The sequence below is a fragment of the Lepisma saccharinum genome, chromosome 16, assembly GCF_977018435.1.
Source record: "Lepisma saccharinum chromosome 16, izLepSacc3.1, whole genome shotgun sequence".
Taxonomy (NCBI): Eukaryota; Metazoa; Arthropoda; class Insecta; order Zygentoma; family Lepismatidae; genus Lepisma; species Lepisma saccharinum.
The window spans coordinates 43537714-43558461 of record NC_139244.1 but is presented as its reverse complement, the minus strand read 5'-3'; the positions used below and the strand labels follow the sequence as shown (position 1 = coordinate 43558461).

The 20748-nt window shown below is 40.8% G+C and overlaps 1 protein-coding gene across 4 annotated transcripts in view; it reads right to left on the bottom strand.

Annotated features, from left to right (window-relative positions):
- The window catches only part of LOC146000444 (cyclin-dependent kinase-like 4), a 346071-nt gene that overhangs the window by 38658 nt on the left and 286665 nt on the right, over positions 1 to 20748 (bottom strand). For all 4 annotated transcript variants that reach the window (XM_083138087.1, XM_083138086.1, XM_083138088.1 and 1 more), the window contains exon 2: positions 1914 to 2156. In XM_083138087.1, coding sequence (XP_082994213.1) covers positions 1914 to 2114 — 201 coding nt within the window. In that variant the 5' untranslated portion in view covers positions 2115 to 2156. The remainder of the gene's footprint in view (positions 1 to 1913; positions 2157 to 20748) is intronic.

Genomic DNA, 20748 nt, shown 5'->3' with positions numbered 1-20748 from the left:
TGAAATTCTACAAATATCTAATGTAAATAGTGTATAGTTCTAACTAATTTTACTTCCTTAACAGGATTAAACATCTTGTACAACACGTTCTAATATACTAAGAAATTCGTCATCAGGGCTTCTACCCCCACCTTTTCGCATTTACATGGCGGCTGCTAGTAAGGAATGATCCCCTTCCGAAATAAAATTCTGGCTACGGGCCTGATCGGGTGTGTGTGGTTCGATGGTTGTCCAAAAACTCATTTGCGAAGCAAAAGCTGTAGTGGTAACATCATCCACCTATACAACGAATATCTTGAACATCCCCCACAACATGAATTACTGCCCCTGCACATAAGAATAATAAGGATTTCAATATAGCATGCGCTCTCCCGAAGCAACGTTGCCAAGCGTACTTCTGTTTTTGCCAGTTGCATACAGACCTGTGGGTGGTCGTTCTGAAAACTTCATTGTGCAGGACCCCGTTTGACAGTTGGTGCTGACGATATCGTTGTCGGAGAACTCTCTAGCTTTGGCAACATGTGGTGTATCCGATGCTTATTTGTTTCATGCCGCTAACAGCGTTCGGTGCCTTGTGACTCGAAAATGCCCGATGTCAGTCGAAGAAAATTCAACTGCGTATGATCGCTGATTCCCAGCCGCCAGCTGGAAATGTGACCAGTATAGTTTGCGGTGGTTAGTCAGGTTATTTCCGCAACATCTCCAGCTGACAGCATGAGTCTACACTCTGTCCAAGAAATCTCTGGAGTGAACGAACAGATTGGACCGAAAATAACCCTTACTTTTTCTTCAAATTTCATATGGGAAAAGTTAAGGCGCTGCTTATATTCGTGACCTTGGCTTTTACGACATTTCATCACATCGTATGCTGTTTAAAAATGATACTTATTTCTGTCTGTAAACGAAATAAATCTATTAAGCCTTCTTGTTGAAAAAGAAGTGCAAGTAAAAATTCGACCCAAACTTCCCTCTATGCGTAAAACACGGTTTTACGTACTTGTTACTGCTGAAGTTGATGATTGATACCTTGCCTAACAAAATTCTATAGGTATTATTTTATTCAGTCTCACAATCTCATCCTTAAAATGATAGTTAATACCTAATTACACTTTAAAGTTTTAAAATACTAGCTGATTACCCGATGTTGCACGGCTATTTATTTATCTCAATGTTCACTTAGACAGGAAAATAATGAATTTACTATAGTGTATTCTGAATGTCACCAATTAGCTTAGCGACTCCGAAAACTATGGATTCGACACTAATGTAAGTCATTTTTCACCCCCTCTCACCCCCATTCCAATAGGTGATGAACTTTGAGTTGAACGGCATTGGGAGTGTCACTATTCATCTTAGCAACCCCGAAAACGATGGATACCTCACTAACATAGGTCGTTTTCGAAACACAAACTCATATCAGCCTGAATGTTAGACAACCCGAGATACACCATCGTTTTGCGGGATGCATAGAGTCACGGCTGATTTTGTGCTGAATTTAATATCGGTCGTTTTCAATTATTTTCACATGTCACCCTCTTCCCACCCCACCCCTAGGGGTGCCAGGTGTCTTACCCCCACAGTATTTCTTTCCAAATTGCAAGTGATACGTGTACCAAGTTTGGTTGAAATTGCTCCAGGCGTTCGAGAGTTATGCCGGAACAAACAAACACACACACACACACACACACACACACACACACACACACACACACATACATCCATTTTATATAGACCTAACAGATTTTTGAGGATAGGTAAATTGACCTCAAGGGATGTCCAGTTTTGGGTCCAAATATTACAGTCACCATTTTGGAACACACTATATCACCTATTTATAAATAATCACATATTCCACTTTACTAAAATCGTAAACGAAACGAGATTCTCGAGAGGAACAAAAGAACGAGACTTGCCTTGAGCATTCGGATCTCCCTGAGCGCCATCTTCTTGACGGCGTGGTCGTCCTCGTTCTCCAGGAAGCGCTTAATGGCCACCATCTGGCCGGTCTCCCTGTGGCGGCACTTCATGACCACCCCGTAGGAGCCCTCGCCCACCACGCCCAGGTTCTCATACTTCTCCATGGCTGAAGGTCGGTCTCTGGCCCCCACACGCATCGGGCATCATCCTCTGGACCGCTGTCTCAAAGATCACCGCTCCTGGAAAGAAACTAACACCTTTACTTCACTCGAAAATCAAGGTAGAGGGCAGTTATTTCCACAAAGCCTCTGGCCATTAGCAGAGCGAGTCGCTCGACCCTATTCGACCAATCACCGCGTGTGCTTCCAAGTAAGTTGCATGGCGTTAGCTGAACCCAGCAGCGATCCACTCTTCCCAGCTAACTGGATAGGCTCGCTGGCTTGCTCCCTGCAGGTTGCCAGAGACTTTGTGAAAATAATCTCTCACTATCGACTACTATACCGAAGCGACTCTAGTATAGTAATAACATTGTAAGTTTATTCCTAAGGTATACAGCCTAATCTTTAAAATTTAAAGACGAAAGTTCATACGATGAAAGATCAGACTTGGAATTCTAATTTTGGCTCTCGCAGAGGAGAGTATGGAAGAACTTATGAATCCTTGAACCAATCAGGTTGGTCAAGTTGCTATGGTGACGGGAAATTCTTGTGGTATACTGAATTACCAAACTTATGCCTCGGAGCAACAGTTCGAGGTCCAAGGCGCTGACAGGCTTTTGACAACAAAGCTTTCTGCACTTGAAAACTCCCACATCTGGAGACGAAAAGTTTGGGAAGGTTCTTTCATCGTTCGGGCTTTAGAAATTTACATTTAATTTTAGCAAATTTTGAGAAAGTGACAAACTGCAATTCAGCTGTAAGTAACTAGCAATAATAATGCGCAGAAAGGTAGACAAGTACATGATGAAAAATGTTTGAGTCCGTGTAGGTTGGAGGCACATTGCAGGGTGGTTCGGATCCCACTTTAATCTGTAGGTTCAGTCCTGATTATCTTATATGTGCATAAAGTGGACTTAAATTAACAATTCAAACATTACATGAAGGTCTGATACAATGAGAGAGAAATTCTTAAGCATCAAGTGTACATTTTAACTGGCCATGCCGACGACTAGAATTCTTGAACCGAGTATTTTTCTTTAAACAATCTCGTTTTGAGTAGCATATCTCCGAGAACCAGATGCGCGGTGGTTCAGTCGGACTGCCATGCGAGAGATCCGGGCTCGATAGCCGGTGGGGAATATTTCCACCAGTTCCCCTGCATTGAACGTCTCTGGGGTTCACTCAGACTCTAGTAAATCGGGTACATGGGTGTTAAGGCTAACAGAGCGTGATGATAATCACATCCCCTCTGCAAATGGCCGAGGTTGTGAATGCATGGAGCCCTACTTCCACATTCCTCCATGGCATGTTGCAATGTGTAAGGTTAAAGTTAAACGTGCACAGTAACTCTCCAATAGTAAGAGTTCAGGAATCGTTTATTAAGTTATTCCTAGTACATGATTTGGACATATTTTTCGATTCATATAATGTTATTAGGTGCAAAATTCTGTAAAACTTTATATTTTATTGGATTTGGCTGTAAATGAGTTTTATAATATGTTGTTACACTATCATAAATTTTAACATTATTTCATGTATTAACATTAACATTATTGTTAACATTTGTGTGTATTATTAACATTATCTTTGGGTATATTATGTTCAACATAAATAGGACTTCGGTCCTGTGATGGACAAATAAATGAAACGTGCAGGGGATATCTTACCTTTACCGAAAACTAAATATTCGACATGGAAATGAAAAAAGAACCTTTGTTTCCAGCGACAATCGGTGCAGTTAGTCTGCGATGTCTCCGTACGTGGGAAGAGAAGTATGACTTCTTGATATTGTTCTTAAAATTCCAAGCAACAGCGACTGTCTTTCCTGAGAAATGACTTATAAATATCGAAGAGGACAGAGGAAGTGCTTAGATCCAAAGTTTCAGTCTTCATCAAAGAGAAAGGCTCCAGCTGGGAGACCAAAAGAGAAAATTAGTTCCTTCCTAGAAGCTCTGAGAGTGGTGGCATCGATTGATCTGGGATTTTTATGAACACCGAGCGTTGAACCCAAAGAGGGGAAATGTTAAAAGAAGGGCTCAAAGGAGAATACCTGCAAGCCGGAAGTCAAGATGATGGATTGGTATGGAATATCACCTATCGACCATTTACATTGACGAAGGAGGAATGCAGCTTCTAAACACAAGAGAGAAAGGCCTTTCCTGGAGGTTATGCAAAGGTCAAGTTGGGACTGAAAGAGCTTTCAGGGTTGTAATCAGCTGAAAGGTTTGCATAAGATTCCTTGTGGTCGGGCGTATCAAGGTTTGCTTGTTCACTGAACTCCTGAGATGTAACGTAAATTGACTATGTGATCAAAAGAAGTTCAGAAACCAGAAATGATGAATAAATGGTGTCAATGCTGAAAAAGTCCTGGGGCGCAGGTCCACACCACATCTTGGTCAAGCACCTCATGTTGATGACAAAGTTAAACGATGACCAAAATGTAGTGTTGGTACCTTCTGTAGCGCTTTACTTCGCTCTCTTTTTTCAGTGCCTTACGAAGTGCCATTTCCATTTAGCAGGTGTAGTTGGCTGGCCCCCAATTTCAATCCCCCATTTTTAGGTCGACGGAGACATATTTATAAAATTACTTTTAGCATGTTATTCAGGGAAGGCTAAACGAACTCTCCATGAAATTTCAACGTCACACCTTTCTTTTCAAGGTAAATCCTAAAATGGCTCGATTAGATGTACTGGTTAGTGGTCCCAGTGTCAATGTTACGACTATTTCATGCATATTTCAAAATGTATTACAATATGAGACAAAGCAAAGCTTTGCGAACGATTTGAACAAAGATTCGGTGCATTTGGTTTACTTGGAAGAGAACGGGTGCGGAAAATCCAATATGGCGTCGTAATTCCAACCAAGACAGTGGCGATAATCGTTGGGCCATTACTAACAGCCACACTGCAACAACACTCTTTTCGGCGGACCTCTCCGATGGCATAGTGGTAACAGTATAGTCCTCAAATCAGAAGTGTACCAGGTTTGAATCCCGGTGAAGGGACAGTGGTTCGGATCATATTTTAAACTGTACGTTCAGTCCTCATTAACCTATTTGAGCAAAAAGTATGGACTTCAAACAAAACAAACCTTAAACCTAGATACACCTTACATTCTAATTTCTTAGTCTAAAACGAGACGAGAGACTGATTGTAAATTGTGCCTTGTCTCGATTATACACACACGTGCCTCCTTATCGATGTCGTTTCGACAAGTTTTGAAAGAACTAAAAATGTTCCCCTTTCGATTTCTTAAACAGTGATTTCGAGTTAAGGAAGTATGTTATTTTTTTGTGCTCGAACATGATTTGTTCATTTGAATATATCATCATCATTACTCTCTCAAAATACCTAGTAATTCTTTAGGGGGTCAGGTGCACCTTCCCGCCGCTAAATCCACCAATAGTCAGGGATGGAGGTTTCCCATGCTATTTATTTCAATAATTCTATTATATACACATCGGACCAAACTGATATCACACCTTGCACTTCGTTTATCCTTTACGATATAGGGAACATAATCCAAAATTTAATGTTAGCTAACAGGGTGGAGGAAATCATTGAATTTATTTCAGTAAATACACCTTAGATTAAGGAGAATTCCTCTAGTCCTCTTCTGGGAACAATTTCGAATTACACCCACTCGCTGCACTTATTTTTTAACTTCTACTATGAAGAAAACACAATCAAAATTGTTTGCCATCTGGAAGATAGCACAATCTGTGGTAGAACATTAAGTAGACAAGTGTGGGTGAAGCTCGTGCTATTTCTCTCAATAATAATGTTTATACACATTGGACCAAATAAAATTATGGGGATAAATTTATGTTTCCCTTGCCCAACTATCTGTAGTATCATATCACAGATGGTTGTTATTCACAAATCTCTAACATGCGACTCGATTGTGGCAAACATTTTTTTTAAATGTGCTTTACATTGTATAAGGAAACTTTTAAAACCGGATCCGGAAATTTCCTATGGGGAAGATTATATTTCCTGCAACCCATAATTTAATTATATTATTTCACATTTTACATGTTCGCCATTTTGTTTCTTTAGCAGTTTGTGAAAAAGAGCATCGAAAATAAAACTTCCGGAATTTTCAGAACACGTGACGTATTTCCACAAAGTGTTTTAGTCTTCTTACTTATTGATTTTTACCTGTTTGAAGCATTTAATGTAAAATAGTGGTAAACAAAATATTCGGAATCAACGCACCAGATCCATTCGAAAAAAGTTGTTTGTCAGTTTTCAACAAAATTTCTTCCTCCACGTACAGTTTCTGATATTGTCTCATGGTGTGGAATCCTCCTTAATGAGTATGGAACATTGTTTGTAAGTTGTTTCTGCCTCAATGGAACATTGGCAATGAGATTTAAATTGAAATAGCGTACTCTCTTAATCGTGCATGCCTAGAAACTCAAAGTATAAAATCAAAAGCAGATGCCCAATAGGAATAAGTGAAGCCGTTCTGCTCGTGGCATCCATTACGTGCAGATAATCATCCGAAGCGTATTAGATTTCAGCACGTCATTCCGGCATTGATCCTCATCGACCACGTTGTCTATCAACTGATTCCTCTGGGACTCCCCTTTCACAGAAGTAAGCTTCCTTTAGCTCAGAACAATGTTGGCAACCTCTGCCCAATATCACCAACCAGGATTATACCAAGCACCACGTTTAAAATCCCTCTGCCCGGGATTTAAATCTCCCGCCTGCTGTACCGCTTAAATCGCCCAGCTTTAGTGTTTTCTGGTTACATCAAACAAATTTCTATATATTTAAATCTAGAGAATATATTTAAATCAAATTCACCGACAGTGTCCTCACACATCTTGATCGGTGTGAATTATTTTGTATTCATGCATGTGTTTTTAACTATGATATTTGAAAGTAAGTAATATTTTCGCTTTTAACGCAGGTTTTATTACACTAACACTTCAAAATTATGAAAAATAACACTTGTAATTACAAATTTGCATATATGTTACCAGTCAGCAAACTAAACTACTATTGCCTTGCGGTTTTAAGTGCCTTATAATATTGGTTTTAACCTAGGTTATTAAATCTTATGATAACGTTTCCACGTAATTTAGGAACAGTATGCTTAAGAAAACCGAAAATCATGCACAAAAACTGCTGTCGAACTAGTAACACCGAACACTTGACCAAAGTTCTGTTGTCAAGTTGAAACTTAATGCCCACCTAACCTACCAAAAAGTTTATTGTGAACACTTTAATACTTGTAAAACCATTACTATGACATGAAAACTTAAAAGGATAACAGCCTGCTGTTGTCTCGGCACGGTGAGGTTGGTCAGTTGCAGAATGGTGTCCTCCTTTGATCCACAAGGCTGCATACTTTTCGGCAGGGGAATCTTTGATGACTGCACCATTAATGGACATGAATGATTTTTAAATTGTGTTGGTTACATAGTTAAGAAATGGTATATTATGTGCTTTCAAATTCTATCTTTTTTTGAGGGAAAAAAACATCCCTGGCAGGGATAGAAATAATTTTATTTTGCTGGGAATGATTTTTGTTGGGGGGGGGGAATCCCCAGCATCTCCCAGTCATTTTGCACACTGGCCAATGAAATTGTATCTTCAGAAATATCTATGTGAGAGTAACTGAAGGAAGAGAGTAACTGAACTAACGTCGTTTATACCTACATTTCGCTATATATTTTTTTTAATAAAAATTACATTTTTCCCCCTTCGCTTCAAAATTATCCCCTACCATGAGAAATATCCCTCTTGGTAAAGTATACGGTTGGCAACCCTGGTCCAAAACCACCGCCAGAGGGCCGCAAGACGTCTTGCATGCATCACGTGATTAGCAGTGGAAAGGAACGTTTGCACGGGAGTGCTGCCAAAGCCACAGGAAACTGATCTTTTCCAAGTATTGAGCGATCAGGAATATGCATGTCCGGGTCAAAAGGCGTACGAAACGTATTAAATTTATTATTAGACCTGGAAGGCTTAGTTAAGCGGCTGTTTGGCCCCTCCCTTCGACATGCCAGATTGGACATACATGGGGAGACTGGATTTCCCAGGGAGGCAAATGTCGCAGAGAGGTCTTTCAACAAGTGGAAGACACACACACCCTTACAGTGGACTTTCGGAAGTTCGTTGAATAAAGTGGTGTTGTAAGGTGGGCTCAACGAGTTGAGTTCTTTCTTTGATGATCCCCCTCCTTCTTTCTCTCATCATCAATGGCGTGTCCAAAGGGGGTCCATGGCCCCGTATTCCAAAAAGAAAAGAACGCCAAGGGCAGGAAAAGATAGCAAAATGAGGAATGACTACTAAAAAAAAGTATACGTAACTCCCCCTTCTAAAATCCTGGGCACGCTATTGCTCAACATGGATACTGATACGAAAAATATCCTCCAAGGATCACGGATTCGAATCCCGGCCTGGGCATGGATGTTCATTGCGAGTGTTCCTTCACCAATCACATCATATCATGACTCATACTTATCTGGCGTTAGTTAAAAAGTGACAGAAAAGCGAAGAGAGATAAACCAAATCAAAAATTTAAAAAAATCGTCGTCGCCTTGTATTCAAGGGATTCGGATTCCACTTTAACCTGTAGGTCCAGTTCCTATTAGCCTTCTGTGCATAAAGTGGACTTAAAGCAAGGACTGAAACAAGCATTTTCGCCTTATTTCCCTTTGAATACTTTCCCGTACTTGTATATTCCACGTACCCCTAGAAACATTTTATAAATTAATTCTTAGACATTCTTAATATTTAACTATTCGAAGACTACAAAATAAGTTTTAGATTTTCTGTATATTGTATCACGTCGAAGACGTGATTCGAACCCGGGACCCCTGGCGTCATTGCTCGATAGTCTGATCACTTCGCCAAGGGATCCTGCTGAAGCGCTGGAAGTGACTTGTTACAAACATATTACACCGGCGGCCTTCAGCGGATCTTTAAACCCCGTTGACAGGGGAATCGGCAGGAAATCAGTTGAAATAACGTAACGTCAGCCTTATGAAAAAAGCACGGTTAACCACAGGATGGAAGTGCCTCAACGGCTTCAACGATCGGGAATTTCAATCCCCTTTAAATAGATCGCGATAACAGATCTCGCCCCAGTTATAACTCCAAAAGTTATAGAGTAAACAGTGGTTGTCTCCAAGTGATAGATTGATTATTGGTGCTACGCTCGAGTTAGAAGCGGGGAGTTGCGCTCCGTAAGAACGTCTCATTTCAGGATCGTACCTTATCTACCAAATCAGCGGAGACGATCATCTCTACAGGAATCTACAGCTAAACAAACATCCTTTCTATTGTTATCATGACCCCGCCCTGTCCAGTCAATAGAAGTGTTAAAATATTGAATGTCGTTCGTGTTCTCCTTATTTCACAGGGGTGAGTGAGTCCCTTTACACATAAAAGGTACCTCTCGTAGAGGCGAGTTGCCTTAGGCACAGCCTAGACTCGATCTCGAAAACCCAGTGTGGGGGTTTTATACGATATCTCTCTCTTTACACGGAGGAGGTATCATCCTTAATCCGCCTATGGAGTGTGGTTGTGTAGTGCCATGAACCCTCACTCATTTAAGGTGAAAGAACCATCTCTTTTCCTTCCATATTTTCATGTTATGTGTATGTGTGGTGGGAAAGGGAGGGGGGTAGAAGTCCAAATAGAAAAATCAACATAATTATTTTCCTTTCTACAGAATCATTTAAGAGCTTAAAAACAATGAAGAGCACTTTTACATTGAAGGAAAGCAATTCATTTATTTAGACGATAAATTTTACGTTTGGTTACTTACAAGATTAATTTTTCAACATACAATTGATGGTAAAACATGCTTCACGGATTTCCGAGAAGTCTCCATGAGTTCAAATGCACGGTTTCTTCATGTTCAAACATAAAAGTTTAAATAAACTGAATAACTGTCAGGTTTCTTTCAATTAATTTTCTGGCTGAGTCCCATTCTTAAACTGTGTCTTTTCTAATGTACAGTACGTATTATCCACAAAGTCCACAAGAGCTTTGGAAGATTTTGCACTTCGGATATTAACACTTGAGGCCTATGAAGAGTTACTGTTAGAAGACAGGTGGGCTCCTGCCTGCGTAGATTGTATGTGTGGGTCGGGGTGAGTGTTTTCCCGGCCTCCAACTTCTGGGCCCCGACTTCGGTAGCCAAGTCGAAGTACGGCTTCTTGTGCTCCTGTCATGGCCTTCCACCCCTCGCTGGCCACCCTCGAGATGTCCGCTGTGGGGTCGACGCCCTGCCCGGACATCTCCTGCCTCACCTCAGCGTAGAAGATGTCGAAGGGATTCGAAGAGCCAGGCTTCTCTTCAATGCTTTTGTCCTGGATAGAGCTTGAGGCTTGAGCTACTTGATTTCCTGAGTCGGCCATGTTTTCTTTCTGAGGCTTCAAGGCGTTTGATTCTGGTTTCCTAGTGACTGATCTCAACACCGACTTTGTTAACGCAACAATAACGCCTCACGAGCCTTGTTAGCGAAGCGCTGATGTTAACGCAGCAACAATGCCCCCATGAACCTGAAGTAAAGAAGTCGACGTTTTATCTTGAATTCAGGGCCGAGTTAAGTACCGGGCGAAATGACATTATGGTTTTTTTCAGGGACGATGCCAGATTTGTTTTCGGGTTGGGCCCAACTTGGGTTAAAAAAAAAAGTGTTCGAAAATTTGTTGAGCTTGCTATTGAAGTTGCCTGTAAATTTAGGCAACAACAGAACGCCAGGGAATCGGAAAATTTGGTGCCGGACATCTTGATGCGGGCATTTTGGCGCCTGGAAGGTTTGATGTGAGGTAATTTTGGTGCTTGAGCAACAATCCCAATTGGAATGTGGGTTTGATCCATTTTGGTGCTACGTCATTTTGAAACCGGGACATTTTCCATGACGAGTTTCGTTGAGAGCTACTTCTCGACGGAGGACATCTAGGAACCACCAAATTGTCAGATGGTCAGAGGAAAAAGGTTGTTGCTTCTTCGTGAGTAGTGTTACTTTAATCGTTTGAATAGGTGGCAGAAAAGATACCGCGTCAGCTTCAGGCAGTATTTGAGTGATATAGTATGTCCATAAAGTGTGAACTAGAACAGAAGTAGTAGGGAGCTACTCCTTTCCAAGTAGAGGAAAAAGTGTAAAACATTACTTTCTTTTCCAATATCAGATTCTTGTCTACTTCTTTTAAATTGTAAATCCACTTCAACTATTTTCTTAACTGCAAACTTAAGAGCTTCCATGATATTGTCGATTTGTAAGCAAGAGGTCCTCGATTCGATTCATGGTGGGTGCAAATATTGGATCGAACAGCACACACTTGCGATTCACCAATGCCGGCTCCTTCTGCTGCAGTGCACGGTGCACCCTTTGCAACTGCTGAGAGTAGAGGTCAGCAGTGATGGTCTGACCAGGTGGAAGGAGCTCGTAATGCACCACTTGCCGACAATTCCACCATACAGAGAGCATAACCTTTCGTGGGTACAGAGGTGGTCTTGAGGTGTGAGGAACAGGGTCACGTGGCGACAACCAATGTCTGGTACGCTTGAGTGTGTCATAGAGGACCCACTTTACGTCACCAGTGAGCAAGCGATCGAATATGGGTGTGTTCAGGTGCCGAGTGAGCAAGGAAAAACATACTGTCACTCGTTGTTCCTTGTTGGCTGCCGACAATGTGTGGGTACCCACTTGCTTAACTTGTATGATTTCCCTATCCCATGCAGGTGCAGTCTGACTGTTTCAGCGGAAACATGGAACCTTTCAGCAAGTTCATCACACGTTAGACCACTGTCCTCCTCGATGGCTGCTTTCAGGGCCTCGTCATCCAACACATGTGGTCGTCCCCTGCGAGGTTCATCCGAAAGGCTCACATCTCCCGAACGGAATTTCTGAAACCAATGTCTGGCAGTGCGTTCGTTCACGGCATTCGCCCAAATGCCTGGCAAATGCTGCGACTTGATGCGGCAGCTGACATGCCCACTTTAAAGTCATACAACAAACACACGCGAACAAGCTGCTTCGATACCTCCATTTCTCTTCGACACTGGACGAGCTATGACTGCTGTGTGTGCGCAACGTGCCTGTATTACTGACAGTCGATGGTCAGACTAACTCCCGATCGCTTGGCAGGCACGTGTGTCATTTCGTTTCCTCTATGTGAGCGCATGATTAATGGGACGTCAAAAACGGCAAGAACGTTTTTGGTTACCTTGTATAATCGGTTAAACGTCTCAATTGGAAGGCATCCTGTTTGGTTTGGTTTTCAAAAAGAACCCTACCCTGAAGATATATTAGCCGTGGTTTAATATTAAGATTTATGTACCTTTGCACAAATAGAGGTGGCAGCGTGTCGGACGCATTATGGGAAATTTGATCTAAGCATGCCCCCGCCCCAAGCAGGGGCAATCTCCTGACGTCACAAATAGGATAAACGAGACGAAGACTGAAGTGCAAAATGGAGATGAGGGTGTGCCAAATCTCGCAACAGTGCCACATGCCGACTTCCGTGGCGAAGAGGTTAGCACATCGCGCTACGACGCCAGCCTCGGCAAGGATGTTCTTTGCAAGTGCCCCTTCATAAATTTCATCACATCATCACTCATCATCTTTACGATTAACCAAAATCGGCAGAAAAGCGAAGTAAAATAAGCCAGTCAGTCAGACTAGAAACCACAAAGATCTTCCAGTCTTTGTTCACAGTCTCTCAGAAGTCGATATGAGCTTGTTCTTCCCTTCCGCGTTGTGGCTCTTTCCACCTCGTCTCATGCATATGGAAATCCGCCGGTTGCATTACGTGATGCTGACCGATGCTATCTGGAGCGTTCACCTCGGCCAACCCTTCGCCTCCCCAGCGACTGACCTTTGAGGAATCCCCCCTCACAGCACGCCATCAGGCAATCTGGCTCCTCGGTCTCACGTACGGATGCATCAATCTCGGAAAATTGTTGTTTCTCCTCTGCGGCTAAGATTGCCGAGGAAATTAATCGCGTTGTAGCCCCCAAATATTGTTCATCCAGCGAGACAAACACGAAAGGCCACGAACGTTTCGACTAGCAACTTCACGTTTGCTGTGGTGGGTGTTGCTTCCAGTTGTAACCTGGTGTTCCGTCCAACTGTTCTTTGCCTTAGTTACACAAAGCAGAGATTGTACAGAACGGATTTCGTAAACATCAGTGGCGGAGTGGTAGCACAGCGCACTACGCCATTAGTCCTATTATCAATTTCATCATATCATCAATCTTCTTCATCTTCGCGGTTAGCCAAAAGTGGAAGAAAAGAAGTAGAATGAAACAAATCGATCCAAGAGAGAATATCATCTCATATTGACTGAATTGAAATTCGAAAGAAAATTTCCTTCCTTCTTCTGTTTTTTTTTTATTTCATAATTTTTGTCAGGATTAAAGAGATGTAGGAAGCGAGGCCGTTTATATTCTGTCTTTGCTTATATGATTTTGTGAAGCAATTGAGGGGTCTAGTGAGAGAGGGAGCTATGCCACTTTGACAAGAAATGGAAATAAATTGAGTTTTCTAAAGCATTGCGTTGAGTCATAATTTGTATAACAAAGGGTAATTTTTTCTCTAAACATATTGTTAGGTAAATTATTCAAAAGGAAAAATATGAATTTCAATATATATACCATTTATTATGAACATGTATTGTATATTGTTGTAGTATACCCATGTGGAAAAATCAATCTAGCACATCAAATACTTTGAACAACGCTTAAATACTTTTGCCTGAGTGTAAATCATGTTCACAGGGTTACATATGATCTACATAAAGACAACTTCGTATGTCTTCTGGAGGATCTTCACTGTCCATTGTTTCTGTGGATTTTAGTTTTTGGAAAACATCATGAAAAACTGGAGGAATATAAGGCATTATTGCCATTAGATCTTTTAATTTCAGAGCTGATATTAAATCTAGCACAGGTTACTACAACACAACCTCTGCCACTCCTATTGCAGACACCATCAGTAAATGGCATAGCTCCTTCTCTCACTCAAAATGCTGATGAGGACGTATTCAAGAACTCAGAAAATCTGCTGCAGAACAAGCGGGAGCTATGCCACATGGTTGTAGTTCACATGATAGATGACAGATGGTAGGAGAAGACTGAAAATGGCAAAAAATAAAATTTTCAAGATTTGTGGCATAGCTCCCTCTCTCACTAGACCCCTCAATTGTGTACAATGTATTTATAACAAAAATGTTTATTTTAAAAATGAAGTGTCAGAAGGATCAATTGAGATAATTCAGCATTAATGTAGTTAAGGACATGTACTTATGTTTTAGGTTGGGAAGTGATAATTGTCTTCGAGGTAAGTTACCGTTGTTGCTTACTATTGAGAATGTTTCTCGTTACACGATGAACTGCTTTTTCAATTTCTCTGCTCCAATCCCTTTTTGGGTATGCAGATTGTTCAGTTCAGTTCTGTATTGGCACCTCTCTCTAATGTTTTTCTCTTTGTAGGGGGTTACTTTTTAATATCTCTAGGTTCCGTGCTACTTGAAAATATACTGCATCATGATTTATTCCTCAGCATCTGCTTCGGAATTTATACTTTCCTACCGATGTTGCGCGTTCATAGTTGTTATGAAGAAATGTATAGTTTAGTCCATCCACTTCGTACAGCAAGTTAGAGGAATTTATGGGGAATAAAATGCAGCATGACAAAGAGTCTCGAAAGAGCAGACATACAAACATCTGCTGTACTCATACTACCAGATGGCCATCCGTTCAAGATGATTCAGAATATTTGAATAACGAATTATCTCCTGAGTGAAATAAAGGGGGAAATTTATGTCAAGATGGAGAAATATATTGCTTTGATTGGTTGATTTATTTTACTTCGCTTTCCTGCCACTTTTCGCTAACCGCGAAGATGAAGATGAGTGATGATGGAACGCTCACAAATATCATCCATACCCAGGCCGGGATTCGAACCTGTAACCCCTGGTGTCGTGGCGCGCTGTGCTAGCCACTTCGCGAGAATCGTACTGCAAAAGAGTCTTAATATTTGGTACAGTGCAAATTACTATTTAGTTGCCTTCCCGATGGCGTATTGGTAAGATCGTCGCATTGTAATGGAGGGGTTCTGGGTTCGATACCTGGTGAAGGCACGTGGTGGTTCGGATCCCACTTTACAGTACCGATCAGCCTATCTGTGCATAAAGTGGACTTAATAACTCAAACAAACGCATGCAAATTACTATTTAGATTGAAATCCATAAAACATTGCTTACAGAGTAGTCTCATTTTCGAATATGACAGAATAAGAAAGCTAAGAACAGCTGCGAATCGATTCTCGGTTCTTTACGAGTGGTTCACAAACAACGTAATACTACTACTAACAATGCTTCAATTTGCCCCAAGTTCGTCGATAAGCGCACGTGACCGTAGCGAGGTTATTTACGTTGCAGGAACTTTCCAGATGGTTACGCCTACATCCCCACCACCAGCCTTACGGAAGAATGTTTGAGGTTGCATATGTGAAAGGGAAAGTTGTGACTGACACCAGGAGTGTGTACTTCCGGGAAGATTTGAGTACACGAGGATCGACAACTTCGAACGATCAAGCAAATGTAAAGTAGGTGCGGCCATTCGCTTCGATTTTTCGCGTAACTGAGTAGTTGAAGAAACAGTAGCACGGAACCACTATAGAGTGTCTCAACCTTAAAAGTCAGTATGGAAGTAAATGGAGTACTTCCCTCTCTCTCTCTAATACATGAGTTTTGCAAATAGCTCTGTCCTTCTCTACCACCGCTGCGTTGCGAGATGTTACAAAATTTACAAAATGTAAAAGTAAAAAAAATCAAACAGTGAAATCATTATCATGTAGAGTTTTTCATGCTCTATTTACTGACGGCATTATACGTATAACCTGTCATAAATTCATGTGATCTGAATTTTTCATAATTATGCAATTCTGCAAAACGCTTAATCAGTGTGGCTACAAACAAGGAGAAATGAAATTCCCTGACTTTTCCAGGTTTTCCAGGACAACATTTACATTTTTTCCTGACAATTACATACTAAACTAAATCGATGTTTTTGCAAATGGAAATAATAAACTCATACAGATCCAGGTATGGATTTGTTAAGTACCAATATTATCTTCAATGAAATTGACTTAATTTCTCTATTGTCTATGATTTGAATTCAAACTGCAAAATAGTGAATTTGGAAAGTTATTACAATTCACAAGCTAGGGAAGGATTACTGAATTTTATCATACGCAGTAAGTTTAAAATAAAATACTTGATTATTTTTAAAGTTACAACTAAATGAGATTGGATTGAAGAGTGATTGACTAAGAAATACATTTTGTAATTTATCAGTCTCCTTGTACATTCTCGGTATTATATGTTGACATTTCCACTGAGGTTTCGAACTCTCTGCTTGCAAGAACCATGAGTGCGGACTAATTTTTCTCTGTAAAACAAACAACTTAACTCTTGCATGTAAGTGAAACAATTGAATTGTACAAAAGTAAGTGTCCTATTTCCCTACATTATCAATAGGATTTCAGCTTCATTACAGTATATCCAAGTGAAGTACTGTGAAACTGACAACATGCAGTTATAACATTATTGTTGACTAGAAGGGTATTTAGGTATTAGAAATTTAACGCAAGGAATTTATAGAATTGCATTGTATAGGTACCTGATTTAGCTAATCAAAAATTAAAACAGGAACATTCTGTTAATAACAGCTTCTGAAAGCTCATATACGAGGGGCGTCCTGAAAAAAGCTCCAATTGTACCTGTACGCAGCACTAGTGGCCGGAGAGCGACACACACATGCGGGCAGGAAGAAGTGGCATGTAGCTGTAATCTGGTACAGTCGCAATGCAGCCGTATTACGACAGTTCTAGATTAAAGATTGCAGCTCTCATAGATTCTCCCACTGACTGCGATGCAGCCTACAGGGTGGGAAATAACCTTTTGCTAGGGGTCTGCAGGAAAAAGTAACAACAATTAAGATATTATGGTAATACCAAATGTTTACTACGACAATTGTGGTTACAAAAACAAAATTAAAAGTTAGTTCACGACAAAGCAGCTTGCTTCAAGGCAAATGTTACCCAAGCAAGACCTTCTTCGGCGAAGTGGCATTGACTTCTTCAGTAGTTCGGAATGGCCGGGTGCATCACCGGACCTGAATGCAGTGGAGCAGTTTTTGGCTATTCTGAAGGACGCAGTTGAGTCCTCGATGATAGTGGAACGCGGACCGGACCGCTATTCCCGGGCAACACTCCTTGCACATCTGGAACAAGTCCTCCGTGACATGGAATGGAATACGGACTGTTTGCGAATCTTCTGAGCTCCTACCCTGATCGTCTTCGTGCTGTGAGAGAAGCAAACGGCGGACATACTAACTTTTAATTTTGTTTTTGTAACCACAATTGTCGTAGTAAACATTTGGTATTACCATAATTTCTTAATTGTTGTTACTTTTTACTGTGGACCCCTAGCAAAAGGTTATTTCCCACCCCGTACATTGCACGCTCAGAATTTGGCACAGAGCCTCCAGCAATCGTGTGAGGTGTGCAGACCGGATGTCATGAGTGATAGTATGGTCAGACGATGGAGCAGACAATTCACGGAAGGCCAATCGAATGTGTACAACCCGATACAGCTGAGTAAACGCGGGTCCTTTGCATCACTTCAGGTGAGAGATTGGACCACTCTCTGTACAGCTCTGGCCTGAAGAGGCGTCTGGCAGGACAAGGATTTGACAGCTACACTGTGTCTTTGCTGTCAGACACATATGACATTGTCATATAAAATTTAGTGCCATGCTACGACAAATGCCAGAACAACGGTAGTGATTATGCCGAAAATTAGGTTAGGACTTACTGTTACTAATATAATAAATTACTACTGATATTCTTGTTTTATTTATGCCTAATCGGTAGGACCTTGATTTTTTGTACTTTTCTTTCAAATTGGTGTATTTTTTTTATTTTTTACTATTTCATGTTATTTTTCCCAAAATGTACATTTTCATTTTAGCGCATTTTCTGACAAATACCTGAAATTATACCTTCATGGTGTTTTTAAATTACTGTTTCAAATTGTAAGTCACATGGCCTACTCCTCTTCGTGAGAGTTTGATATCTTGAAAGTTATTTTGGGAAAGTTATTTTCCATACCCCCTTTTTAATTTTAAGGTAAGGGTTTTAGATAATGGAATTTTCCCCGTACATACTGAAGGGTGCATAATGACCATAAGTGGCGACGCACCCAAAAATTTTAAATCAATCAATCTCACGTGACAGATACCGATATATTATGGCACCAAAAATTGGCATTAACTTTGACTTGTTAGTGTTACAATTCCCAAAATTCGCGTTTTTGTTTTAGAACATTTTTCTACCAAATATACCAAAACTTAATACTTCCATTGTACTTTTAAACTATTATTTTAAATGGTCTACGTATTTTCGTGACAGTTTTATATGTTGGAACAGATTTTTGAGGAAGTAAAAGTAAAGTGCTCCACTGTGCTTAGCACCAAGCCATTAAGGCATCTAGGGGGGTGGAGTTATGACCCCACACTTTCTTGATTATAGCTTAAGGTGGGGATGATGTGATCAGCACCACGCTTCTGGCTACATTTACCCCCAAAGTTTCTTCCAGGTGGGCGCCGGAGCAGTTTGAACAGGTGGAAAAGATCCCGGTTCTCCCCTGCAGGGGATCGACCGCGGGTCTCTCGCATGGTAGTCAGACGCCCTAACGACTGAGCTCCATTATTTCTCGCTCGACAAATGCCGATGGTGTGCACTTAGCTTGATAATTCAAAACACATCTCGGGCAACAAATACAGAAGATGCGGCTCCTGTGTGACGGTAGATACGCGCTCGATCTCCTGTTAGAACCTTGCCCCTTTGCTCTGTAATCAAATTGTTTTGATAGAAGTTGAAACAAATCGTTGGAAATACATGATTTAATGTGGCTGTCGGAATTATTCCATGTATAACAAGCATTATAGTTTACTCTTGAATAAAATGTTGGAAAACTTGCACGTTCTATGTACACAAATATGGCACATTTCTGTCTTTAAGCCTAGAAAAGACAAGAATGTTGGATTCCACGGAATTTTTCATTGTCTTAGGACATTTTTTTAAAAAAAAATCTCTAAAAACGCCAACAATTCGCATTATTTCGAACGGGTGAAAAAGTGTCCAGACATCACTGCACATTCATAAACACAACTTCGCAGCAATTAACATTTTTCACGGATTTTGCGTTCGCGAAAAATCAAGGTCCCTACTAATTGAAAATTACTTTCTGGACACACCTCGTATAAATCAGTAGATGGAAAGTGAAAATTTAGCAGGGCTGGCAGAGAAAAGTCAATTCTTGAAGAAAGTCATTTGCTTTTATGATTGAATGTTTCGAGTAAATATGATATTAAAATATTTACGTATTTATTATTAGTATTTTATTTCATAATATTGGACATTAACTTCACTCAGTGAGAGATTAATGACCATATCTCACGAGTTTAAAGCTCTTGTTTATGCATGCGATTTTTGTTGGATGTTGCAGTCCAAAGACATTCAACAAAAATTATTTCCATTAGAGTGCCATGCATGCAATTTCTGTCGCACGTTGTAGTGAGATACTTTGTCGGGTGGCGATATTCGACAAAAATCGTATGTATCAATCTAGCCTATTTGTTTCCATGTTAATTCAGTTTGTCCAACAAAATTACTTACGACGACGTCCAACAACTATCCGGCGGCGCCACCCGCTCCCATCCTCCACATCTGTTGACAGTTCTGTCTCCTTCCCATACAGCACACATCTCCAAGGGACGTCCACAATGTCCAATTCAGATCCATGGATATGGTGCATGTCCATAAGATGTCCCGTTCTGGATATCCAGAATAGGATATGCATGGGACATCTATGGGGTATCCCTTCCTGAATATCCACAGAATTTTGCATCCTGGATATCCATAGGACGTCCCGTTCGGGATATTCATGGGATAGGTGGTATTATGTCCACGTGTTATCACAAATTTGACATAAATGTTTTGGTATCCGTGTAAAGATACAGTCATAGTATCTAGTGTTAATTATGTTAGTACTCAAACTCTGATATGCAGTAATAAATCGTAAATTAAAGACATCTCCCACAGGAATTGCATTGCCTGTAGGTCCATTGTCTTCAGCGAGTCACGCATGCGTGCCAAGCAGGTGAAAGTTGCTACGAGGGTTTCTTTGTGTCTTCTCGAACACAGCGGCAGTTTGCAATTGCATGAGGACGTTGCCTTGCATAGTAGTGAAGAATAAGCGCTGCTTAGTATGCTAATGCTTGTTAATACAAAGAACTTTTCGGATGTGTAGATATGTGTGTGTGTGAGTGAGTGAATGAGAGAGAGAGATATGGTGGAGTGCTTGTTATAAGCAGAGGCATCTTCTGAACGCATGCGGTGCATGTTACGCATGCCTCAATTGTGGGAAAAAGGACAGCTTGCTCTGCGACGATATTAATGAGCATTTCTACATTCTAATTTCTTCATATAGGAGAAGTATTTATTTTACACGAAAGCGCTCAACTAAGCTTATATTACATTTCTTGGATCTGAAGTGAAAGAAAGCAATAATTATTTTCCCACAATTGACGCATGCGTCACTTCAGATCCAAGAAATCTTAGTTGAGCGTT